This window comes from Pogona vitticeps, chromosome 1 (genome assembly GCF_051106095.1).
Source record: "Pogona vitticeps strain Pit_001003342236 chromosome 1, PviZW2.1, whole genome shotgun sequence".
NCBI lineage: Eukaryota > Metazoa > Chordata > Lepidosauria > Squamata > Agamidae > Pogona > Pogona vitticeps.
In genome coordinates this window covers 258,878,745-258,890,821 of record NC_135783.1, presented here as the reverse complement: position 1 = coordinate 258,890,821, position 12,077 = coordinate 258,878,745, and the positions used below count along the sequence as shown (strand labels likewise).

The 12,077-nt window shown below is 45.6% G+C and overlaps 1 protein-coding gene across 2 annotated transcripts in view; it reads left to right on the top strand.

Annotated features, from left to right (window-relative positions):
• Positions 1 to 581: 581 nt before the first annotated feature.
• Positions 582 to 12,077, top strand: part of PTPRJ (protein tyrosine phosphatase receptor type J) — a 123,201-nt gene continuing 111,705 nt past the window's right edge. For both annotated transcript variants that reach the window (XM_078383852.1, XM_072985684.2), the window contains exon 1: positions 582 to 759. In XM_078383852.1, coding sequence (XP_078239978.1) covers positions 709 to 759 — 51 coding nt within the window. In that variant the 5' untranslated portion in view covers positions 582 to 708. The remainder of the gene's footprint in view (positions 760 to 12,077) is intronic.

Here is a 12,077-nt window from a genome sequence, read left to right as displayed (position 1 = left end):
GGAAGGCGACCAGGCGAAGTGGGGGCTGGCGGGAGAACGAGAGCCACGCGTGGCTGGAGCCGCTGCGTTGCCTCACCCCGGCAGCCCGGCTCAGGGTGGGTGGCGACGGAGGGAGGGAACGAAGGACGGAGGGAGGGGAATGTCAGCCTGAACAACTTCCTACTCGGCTCCCAGCGGCAAGCCGTAAACGCGACCTTTTCAACTCCTGCCAGCGTCGGCCGATTCCTGCCCCCTGGCAGCGTGGAAGGAAGCGATGAATGGCCAGCCCGGGGAGGCGGCGGCCGCGGGTGCTGGTGCTGGTGCTGCCGACTCTTCGCGCTCCGCTGTCGCCGCGGCTCCGGCTCCGGCGCTGTCTGCCCTCCTGCCCGCGCCTCGCGCTCCACCCAGCCCAACATTTACGCGCTCCCCTTGAGCCCGCCGCCTGGACGCCGCCGAAGCCCCGGCTGGGGAGGTAGAAGCCGGCCAGCCGCCCTGCCGCCGCCGTCGCCGCCACCGCTGCCGAAGGGAAGGCTACGCCGAGGACCCGGGCGAGGGTTTTCTTCTGCTCGCGTCCCTTCATTTATTTATTTATTTTTGGCGGGTGGATTGGAGGTTCCTTTTGCCATGACTGCGCGGCGTGGACCGGAGTGGCTCTGAAGTGCAACCGGGAGAGCGCCTTCCCGAGCCGCCGCCGCCGCCAGCGCCGCCACCTCTTTTCCCGCGAACACCATGAGGAGAGCGCCGCCGCTTCTCTTCCTTTTCTTGCTGTGCCTCGGCAAGGTAAAGCGGTGGGCAGGGCAGACGAGCAAGGAGGGCTCCTGTTCTGGCGCGGGGAGGTGGTGAGGGGGGGGGGGGAGGCCGGCAAGCCTTACCGAGCAACCCCGGCAAGCGGTTCCCTTCTTATCTCTGCCCCCCTCACCCTAAGGGGGGGCTCCTCAGCCCTGAGGGTCTTCACCTACATCGCGATTGGAAAATAGCCCCACCCCTTCCCCCGTGTAAACACTCCCTCTCCTTAGAGCAGAAATCCTACCTGCCCCGTTTTATTCCCCCCCCCCCCGGTCGGCTCCTAAGAGAATAGCAAACTCGCTCCTTTTCCTTTAATTAAAAAAAAAAAAGGAAAGAAGGAAAAACGAGCATGGCTTTTCCGGCGTCTGATTCGTGTTCTTTGCCTTGAAACTCTTCATCCGCAGAAATGCTTACTGTGCGGTGTTAGGGTGCGTCTGGCATGAACTCCGATTAAGGGTCTGCACGCGTGTGAATGCCGTTAGTGAGAGAACAATGGAAGAAAACCATATGTTCCAGCCCATGCCATGCCTTTCTCTCTGTGAAATTACTGAATGTAACGTGAGAATATGAGTTTAGTCTTCAGTCTTGTGTGCATGTCCTGAGGAGCAAATCCTGTTGAACCGAGTGGAACGTTAAATATTCGTAAAATTGTAGGGTCAGTTCTGGAAATGGTCTCTGGACACGTCTGTTAACATTTAACAGAGTGCTAAAGGAATATCCCTTTTCACTAGCCTTTCTTTGAGCATGCTTTCAGCATTTATTTTTATCATTTTTTTTGGAGCATATTGGAACACTTACTCCAAATTGCTTGACTTGCACTAGTTTCCCTTAATTTTGTTGTACTCACAAACTGGCATGACTAAATAACAAAAAAGAGAAAAAGATCCCTTCTATGTAAATATAGTTTTGTGGGAGAAGCAAAGGTTCTAGTCTATGATTACAAAAGGAGTGAATGGCAGTTGGTTGGGGTCTTAGCACTGAGTATACAAATGTAATTGTCTGTATTATATGGCAACAGGGTTTGAAAATATAGTTTTAGTTCAAGTTTGTGGATATGAGGACAGAAGTGACCCTATTTGGTCAGAATTAATTGATCTGGAAGAGGATTAATTGATTAATTAATTATCTGCAATATATGCTGCTCTCTGTGGTTTTAAAAGAACTTGTTGTGATCACAGTTCCATCAGAGTGGCAAACATGATTGGGGCAAGATTGGTAAATGTAAGTACTGTCTTGTGCTTAACATTGTGCACCTGTATGGCATTTACACTTGGAGCATTTGCTGCAGCTGTGCCACCAGTGTTCCTGTTGCAGTTGTGACAGGTAGGCCTCCTCTACTATGGATATGACTGAATCCAAACTCAGCAGCACACTGATAAAGTAGCTTGAAATGCAGCCTAGGGTGGTGGGTTTTAAACAGGCCAACGTATTTTGTGTGGCATGATAGATTGGATCTATAGATTAATAAACATGGGCACCAGTCCTCAGAGGAACAGGTTGGTCTTTTCCCGCTGTGATTGCATTGTTCATTATGCCTGAAGAACTCTGTACATGGTGTGCACCAGAAAACACCCTCTTTTCCTCATTGCAGCAGGGGAAAAAATGAACCATTGCATTACCCTCCCTCTAGCACATCCTCCTTCCTGCTTCTGTTAATTGAGGCATTTTTACAGTAGAAGGGGTTGTTGGGTCAGATTGTAGTTACTGGGTTTGGACAGTGTTTCCCTATTTGTATTCTCCAATTTGCATTTTAGTCTTAGTGTTGTCCTGTGAGTCTGGTATGAGAAGAGAACTTCCCAAAAGCAGCATGTTATGCGTCTTGGGAGGTGCTGCTGCAGGTGTTGTGGTTTTTGTTAATGTGATAGTGAATGCACACCTCAAAATGCAAGAATCCAGAGTCCTTTAGGAATTATTTTGTGGCAGTGAACAATCACACGAGGTGTAGAAGCCCACCATGCTGAGACCAACACATCTTTGTAATTTACTAGAAGTTACTTTGTCCTGCTTGTAACTTACTGAAATCCTGTTGTGCCACTTTATGCTGATGATGTCATGAGCAGCAGCTTTTTTTAAAATAAAACATTTCTGATTTCTCCCCTGAAGGTCCTGAGTTTCCTGTGGGATTTCCTTTGTCATCAGGAAGCCTTTGGGGGCTGTGGAACAGGAGTGGGAAGCCTTTAATTACAGGAAATTGCCACCACCAGGCTGATTCTACTAACTGCAACGATGATCAGAAATTAAAGATTTCCCACACTATCATGTGGGTTCCAACTGTGTCCCCATTAAAAACGGGATCCTTGGAACCTTTGGAGGAGATAAGCAAAAATGTTTTATTTACAAAAACCCCTGCCAGAGCTGATGATGTCATCAGCCTCTCACAGTGTAAAGTTAAACAACAGGATTTCAGCCACTGAGTAAACATGCACTTATGCGAGTCTGACCAGAACACTTCTCTGTTGATGATCTTATTAGATTTGTATCATTTTGAGGGCCTACAAGTGTAGGGAAGAGGCTTCCTGTGTTTCTAAAATCTTGGGTACATGGATCTGTTTCTTAAAATGTGTGCAAATAAAACATAGCAAGGGCTAGTCTCTTCTCCATCACCACTTTCCCAATAGTAAAGTGTGTGGTTTTGTGCTTTCTCAAAAGCAGTTGAGAAATGTTCAGCCCTTGGAAAAGTGAACAGTATGTAACTTTTTCCATACTATGTATACAAATACTAGAATATGAAGTTTCTGCTTCATGGGCCTTAAGAATTTAATAGTGCCTGCTATAGCACTGCCGTAGCTGAAACACAGTACAGTATTGTCTCTTGATAAGCAGAAGTGCTTCCCCCCCCCTGCTCTTGTATGATTTGTGTGTGTGTTTCTTTGGCTGGTGCTTGTGTGTGTATGTGGCTACCACTGCTCTAACTTGGCTTACTGTGTTTACATATGCAAGTGGGAGACTGGTGCACCTCAAGTCCTAGCTGGGTATGGTGGTAGGGCCGGCCTTCTTGACATTTTGGCAAGCGCTTGTGGATTACCCTTGACTGTAGCAGGGGACCCATGTCTTGCTCATTCATTCCCTTGTGGCATTAGCTTTTGTGCGGCAGAAATCTGATTTCGTTAGACTATTGTGAGGTGTCTCACAATTCTTGGCTTCCAAAAACCTTAAGGTTGTGTGTGCGTGGGGGGGGGCAGCGGCTATTGTGCTTAGACTGACAATGCGTACAGGATCTGTATTCTAGTCTCCATTTGATCACAAACCTCACTTACTTTTTCAGCTGAAAATACTTTGCAGGATTGTTGGAAGGATACGGTGGGTGAGGCAGAACCTTGCAGCCATGTTGAGCTCCTAGGAGGAAGCATGCAATAAAAATATTTCATACCTCTCTTAGTTTCTTGATGAACTTGCATTCCTTTCCAAGAAGCTGTTTACATTTGTATTGCGACCAAGGTTTAAAGAAGACAGTCACAGTTCCCCTGTAATGTGATTAAGTGGTGGTGTTGCTAGTTAATAAGTTACAAATGCTCTCATTGCAGACAGCATTTAAATCCCACTTACTTCCCTGAACCTGGGAGAAGTATGTCATAGTACTTGTATCTACTTTCCACTGAATAATGGAGAAGTAATGGAGAGAGATGGAAGGACAATAAGGAAAAAGTGGTGGTGGTGGGACTTGGTAACCTCTGTGAAGGGACTTGGTAACCGCTGTTCCCTTTCCTTCCCGAATTGGATCATATCACTGTAGAGCAGAATGGGGAACTTCCCTGAAAGCCCCCTACCCACAAAGGGACCTGTAATACTTTGTGTGAAGGGAAAGACCAGAGGTTCCAGGTCTTTCTAGTAGAGCCGTCTCTCGTAAAGACATCCAAACAAACCCAAACTAGTCCACCATCTACCCCGAGCCTTAAGAGAGAGAAAGGCTCAGATACACGTGATTTAGAGGAAGAGAATCTGCAGGGAAAAGGGGTATCGTGGGCTATGGACACCCAAGATCTGGAAGAAGGATTGAAAGAGTTAAGAGTATCTAGCCCTTCTCAGGAAGAATCGGTGGGAAAAGGGGAGGCTCAGGGAGTGTTGGAAGAAGGGGGGCTGGGAGAGATAAATACGACCCGAGACAATATCCCCGGGGGTTGGGAATGGGTCTGGATGCAGGACCCATGGACTGGAAAATGGGAACAAGTCCGGGCACCCAAAGCTGAAGCGGAGAAACGAAGGAAGAGAGGCTTACCCCAATGACCATCTTATTGGGATAAGTTGGAGACTTGAGAATGGAGAAGGAAGATTAGGGAGGAGAAAGAAGCCATTGCTAGAGAGACTGAGGCTCGCCGGGCATGGCGTCTCAAAGAATTGAGAAAGATGGGATGTTTCCTGGACCTTGGGGGAACTCGCCCGGAGAAGGGGACCCGTCCTGGGGATGGATGGGAGATGAAGAGACCCTCCCGCTTTTGAGTCAAATGGATCCTGAACTGGGGACTATGGGACAGGGTCAAGTCCTCACTGGTCCATGGGATCTTAATCCAGTTAACATGATGGAAGAAAGTATTTTGTTGCCCTTGCGAGAGCCGTTGCTCGAACAAGAGAGTTGTGTAAGAAAATGTGTTATGGTTGAATCCCCGTTGGGTGAATTAATAAAAGACAATACGTTGTTTGATAACCAGTCTGGCGGTACTTTATTAGAAGACAGAGAAGCCCATACAAACGAACCTTCACACTTTGTTCTTCCTTCTCTTTTCTGTTTGGGGAAATGGAAAACAAGCAAAGTTGGTCAGAGATACCTCTGAACCTGCAGGACTAACAATTCCAGGCATTGACCAAAGGCCCTTTTGACTCCTGTTTCCTGTCTCAAGTGGAATGATAAACGGTGGTGATCAAAAGTGGTTTTCAACTTAGTTATTGGAGAAGCTGATCCACCAAGCATGGTAAGTGCCATGCCTTTCTCTGCACAGAGCAAGGCAACGTGAGCCAAATGGTACTCACCAGAGGAGCTTTTCAAAGGGGCTGCAGGAATGATCCCCAGGCCATCTGGATTAGTCCTAGGGGAGTAATTTGGGTCTTGTCCCCCACCTTTGTTACAAAGCATGGTTTTATTTATTTTATAAAGATGTATATATCATGCATTTATACTAGATTGACAATTTGGGAACAACATTGACACAGTGAAAATTCTAAAGAACAGTGCATTAAAATGGAGAGGAATGCAATGATTCAGGAAGGTGAAAATACAGTAGGTTAAAAAATGGCTGGGCAAATAGAAAAGGCTTAACCTGAGGTGGAGAGGAATAAAGGTATCAGTGCCAGGTTCTCCTCCCTTGGGAGGGCATTCTAAGGTCAGAGCCCCACCACACTGGTCGTTTTCTGTTTCCTATAGATGTGACAATACTTGTCATATACAGGGGATGGGAAGAAGAGTCGCCTCTGCCTATCTTAAAAGTCCAGCTTAACCTGGGAGAAGCGTATCTCTCAGAATCTCTCAGAAGTCTGTCCCACAAGCCATTTAGTATTTTAAAGGTTAATGCCAGCATTTTGATTTGGACTCGCCAATGCATTAACCAATTATCATTGTTTTAAACTGCGTATTCTTCTACTGAAAGTCTGTACTGCTACTTCTCTCTTAGAGTGCTTTCAGGTGGAGAAATAGTTTGCACTTGGGACTGCTTGTGGCATGGTGCAGTGTGAGCTGTTTCTCAGCAATGACACAATGTGGAAGGCAATGCTGAGAAGCCCAGCCCTGCTCTGTGCCCAAGGTGGCCCCTTTTGGTCCAGTGGCAGGGCTACTCTTTTTTGAGGTCAGGTTGGAGCAATTCCTGCACAGACAGAAGGGTCACATTGAGGGAGATTTCTCCCAGCAAAGTGACCCTTAGCAGCACAATCAGCTGCAATTCTTTTAATTTTTTAAAAAAATTATTTTCTGATCACACCCTTAGTTCCTCACAGGTTACTACTTTCAGTGTAGCATCTGTCTTCAGCTGATATGTTTACATTTTTATCCTTAAATTTGCATTTTTAAAAAAATTCATTTTCCATTTCATATCTTAAAGCTGTACTTCAAGAAGTGAAGGGACATGGACATTTTTTTTCTTTTAAAGTGGTCAAAAGGACTGAGAAAATACCACAGATTCCTGCATATCAATATCATATTTGTTTAGGCCTCAGGTAGTACAGGACTGAGAAATATTTCAAATTCCTAAATGCCAGCATAGTCTTTCTTGGTAATCAACCTTGATAGTTCATATGTATTACAGGTATATTTAAATCGGTGTGTGTGTGTGTGTGTGTGTGTGTGTGTGTTTGTGTGCATGCGTGTGCGCACGGTGCGCACATGCCGTTAGGTCAATTATAGCAACTCTTTCCAAGGTGTTCTAGGTAGAATACATGAAAGTGGTTTATCATTCCCTTCTTCCTTTAAAGGGTTACTTTAATGAATGGTGGTTTCAGGCAATGTTTTATGCAATTTTCCTGTCTTAAACATGGAATTTTACAGTGCTTCCAGATGTTGTCTCTTCACCTGTTGTGCCACATTTTCCTACCACTAATTCCATTTCCCTTCTTTTCACAAAATTTCCTGTTAAGAAGGAAAAGATGGTAAATCTCCATAGCGTCTTCTGACTCATAGCACTAGGAGCTGTCCTTTTGCAAACCTTAGTTATAAGGTGAACACTGGCAGACAATTCAAGAGCTGCTGTTCTATAGTGGCTGCAGACGTGTGCTGCAAATTGAGATGCCCTCATTCACACAATGTGTCAGCCACACACCTACTGGCTTCCACTCGCAAGATGACAGTGTAGGTGTTTTTTTGCAGAGTTGTTGCAAAATATTATTGGGGAAAAATATCACTTCCAAATAATCTATCTGTGAGTTAATATTCTAGAGGTAATCTGTATGTGTCTCCTAGAAACAAATCTATATACTGTACAGCATCTGCACATTTAAAAGCCTCTTGTGCAGCATGCACAGTCAGTTGCCAAAAGCCTGCTTTAATTAACAAAAAAGCTTTTGTCTGCTTTTGTTTTGTTTGTTTGTTTGTTTGTTTATTTATTCCCGGCTTTACCCCGCCTATCTAGAATCTACTCTGTGCGGCTTACAGTCCGAGTGTATAACAAAAATTAAAACAACAGTATCAACAACATAGTGATAGAGAAAGTCCAAGATGATAAAATGTAAAAACTAAGAAATGGAAGGCGGGAAGGCCAGTCTGAAGAACCAGGTCTTCAGCTTGTTTTTAAAAACTCCCAGCGAGGGTGCCAGGCGAATCTCCAGGGGCAAGGTGTTCCAGAGGTGAGGGGCCACCACTGGGAAGGTCTGGTTTCTAGTTCTCTCCTTCCAGGCCTCTCTCAGGGTCAAACCCCTCAGCCGCCCAGGCTAGCTAAATTGAGTGATATGAGTAGAGCTAGGTGGAAGCAGGTGCTCTGTCAAGTATTTAGGTCCTAAACTGTTTAGGGCATTATATATAAGCATCAGTACCTTGAATTCAATGTGGAAATGAATGGGCAACCAGTGTAAGGCCACCAGAGTGGGAGAAATTTTTTCACCCTAGTTAACAATCTGACGGCCGTGATCTGGACCATTTGTAGTTTCCGCGACAATCTCAAGGGCAGCCCCACGTAGAGCACATTATAGTAGTCTAATCTTGAAATTACGAGCGCATGGACCAGAGTGATAAGCGCCCTAGCATCAAGATAGAAGCACACCTGGGCAATCTGACAAAGATGTAAGTGGGCAGTGCAGACCATGGATCCTACCTGAGACTCCATGGTAAGCGCTGGGTAAAGATGGACCCCTAAGCTGTGGGCCACACTCTTAGTGGTGACAGTTGCCCCCCCCAAAAGAGAGGGAGCTTTTCAAACCACTGATAGGAGGGGCGCACACCCTCAAATTCTCTGTCTTGTCTGGGTTCAGGCTCAGTCCATTCTCCTGCATCCAGTGCAGTACAGTCCTCAAGGGGCGCTCAAGAGGCGCAACGGCATCCACTGCTGTTGGAAAAAAGGAGATGTAGAGCTGTGTGTCATCAGCGTACTGATGACATGAAGCGCCACACTCCTGGATGACCCCCACGCAGCGGCTTCATATAGATATTAAACAGCATTGAAAGAAATTCAACAGAGGAAGAACCACCATAGCCTCTCTAGATAGGAGGTTTCAGAGCCTAAGGACCAGGCACTCCACGACCATACCCATGTCCATAGTTCTAGATCTCTATATCTGTTAAGGAGTAAAAGTGTTAAGGAAACATGGAAGTGTTACAAATGGAAGATGATCCTGTAAAATTCTACAAGCAAAGCAGTAAAAGCCCCATCAACTGGAAACACCAGAAGTCCCATGGGCTGTTGTCGTACTTTTACTTGAAGTACAACAAAGGAGGCACTGGCTTCTTTGCATGACATTCCAGTGCCTGAGAGCAACCTAAGAGATAGACAGCCTTGGTCAGTAGTTTGCTTTTTGAACCAGTGGAAGTTTCTGAACAATTTTCAAAGGCACTGTGCAGTTGTTCTGTCTTCTCTGTCAGTGGCAGCCCCATGTAGAATGCAGTATAGTAGTCCAGACAGGACATTTTTTTCCCTCAAGAAAAACTCAGGTCATAAAACATATGCCATCAGCTCTTGAAAATATTGTTAAAGCACTGAGAATGTTATTGTTTTGTCCTTTGCTTCTTTCACTCTCTCTTTTTAATGTTTATTTAAAATAGTAAACCACCTGGAGTACTTTGGTAAAAATGCTCTTAGAGATAGAAACTGTGGTCCGGTGGTTCAGCCCGGTGTGGCACGGCATCCACATAGATATTCTGCGGGTGCCACATGATTCCTTCCCCCACCTCCTCTGGGTAGCATTGCTTGCTTCCCTCCTTCGCCCTCCTCTGGTGGCCACTGACTCAGATGAGGAGGTGGGGCAAGGAAGCGCAGGGCACTGTCTTTGAGTGGTCAGATGCCTGGAGGCGGCAGAGGAGGGAAGCATGTGGTACTCATGGATCACTTGTGCAGGTGCTTTGCCAAACCGCTGAACTGCCATTTGTGCCCCTCTCTACTCTTAGTACAAATGCAGCAAGTAAAAGAAAGGAAGGCGGCATGCGTCTGAATGTACCTTGTCAGTAAAGTGTAAGATAAAAGAGAAAGTATAGTGAAGAACAAATGCATTTTGTTTAACAACATATTCTCTGAGGGCTTAATTCAAGGTTAAAAGTATTTCGTTAGACCTCAAATTGAGAAAGCCAGGTAATCTTGCAGGAAACATCTTAGAAAAGAAGGAAAACAAACAAATTGGATAAAAGCTGCCAGCAAAGGCATTGCAGAGATAATCAAGACACTGACATGACAAAGCAGAGCGAGGAAGTCTAGCTCAGTGGTAAAGCATGGCAGAGGGTCCTGTTTAAGTTTAATTCATGACATCTCCATACAGTATTGGGCTTGGAAGGACCTCTGTCTGAAACCCTAGAAAACTGGTGCTAATCGGCTTAAACAGAGAACAAGATGGTCCAGTGATCTAACTCAGTATAAAGCATTTCCTATGTTGCTGTCTCATGATCTGAAACAGTTGGATAATCATCTGTAGGAAAATAACAGTGAAGTTAATTTAAGTTATTTGAGTGGTAGAGAGTTGGGTGTGGTTTTGCTGTTCATGTTGTTGGTGTGAAAGCTGGAGACAGTGGGTAAAGTACTGAAAATGAGTGAAGATGTGCTAGCTGTGATTTACAGACCTGTAATCATTTTCACCCTGGACAGAATGATTATAAAACCAGAGACACATGATCATTCTATGAAGAACTTTCGTGTCTAATGCATTGTTTTCCAACCTTTTTTGCATCACAGCCCTCTTTTATAATAGGCAATAACTTGCAACTCCCCTGCCACATTTGCATAAAAGCATTTTAAATGGGGTAAAGTCATCCCTTCTCAGAAAGTAGAGGCTTCTTTCTCCCCCAAAGGGCCTGTTTCTCATACATGCATATTCATGTAACTGTAACATCACACTCTGAAAATCAAGGAAGAAATTACCTAACAAGGGCTACAACACATATAAGGTGACCCATGACGACACCCCCCTCCCCAAGAAAACACTTCGTGATCTCCTGGGGGGTTCACAACCCTCAGATTGGGAAACGCTGGTCTAATGTCCAGTGCTGTGGTTCCCAGACTGGTATAGCCCTGGTGTTCTTGGACTGCAGCTCCCAAAAGGCTTCACTACTAGCTGTACTGGCCAGGATTTCTGGGAATTGCAGGCCAAGAACACATGGGTTACCAGAAGCAAGAACAAAGCACTTTGGAGGACTACATCTCCCAGCGTGCCCCTGTGGAATTCTGGGAACTCCAAAAAGCTGACATTTCCAAGCTCTGAGTAAGAACGAATAGCCTTCTCTGCAATCCTTGGCACCACGGGGGTGGAAAGTCTGTGTACAATTTTTAGTATTTTCCTCAGTGATCTTAATGTGTGCAGCTTACTGTGGAGAATTTTCATGTCATGTACATTCTCTTTTGGTCATAGAAATGTGATACTACAAGGGGGTGCTGATAAGTATTGAGCCTTTCTCAGAAAAAGCTGAGCTAGGAAGCTGTAACTGCCACAGTATTCTACATATTCCCCCAGGAAGTCAGTGCACTTGTGACTTCTGTCCTGCAGCTTCTTAGGTAAAGGTAAAGGTTCCCCTTGACAATTTTTTTTGTCCAGTCATGTTCGACTCTAGGGTGCGGTGCTCATCCCCGTTTCCAAGCCATAGAGCCAGCATTTGTCCGTAGACGATCTTTCCGTGGTCACATGGCCAGTGCGACTAGACACAGAACGCTGTTACCTTCCCACCAAGATGGTCCCTATTTATCTACTCGCATTTGCATGCTTTCGAACTGCTTGGTTGGCAGGAGTTGGGACAAGCGATGGGCGCTCACTCCGTCATGTGGATTCGATCTTACGACTGCTGGTCTTCTGACCCTGCAGCACAGGCTTTTGCGGTTTAGCCTGCAGCACCACCACGTCCCTTTTGCTTCTTAAGTTCCTGCAAATAAAATTCTTCCGACTGCTGGTGCAACCACTCATTTGCAGCATTAGTTGCCTCCAGAACACTCCCAAATCGTTGTCCCTTTAGGTGTGTTTTGAATTTGGGGAACAGATGATAGTCACAAGGAGCCAGGTCAGGAGAATAGGGTGGATGGGGCATCACTTGAAAGCCTAAGGACGTCAGTTTTGTCATTGTTTCACCTGCAGTGTGTGATGAAGCGTTGTCATGCAGCAGGATGACATCTTTGCAGAGCTTTCCTCAATGTTTTTCCTTGATGTTTTCCCTCAACTTCGTCAATAAAGCACAGTAGTCTTTTGCATTGATGGTTGAACTCTTTTGGAGG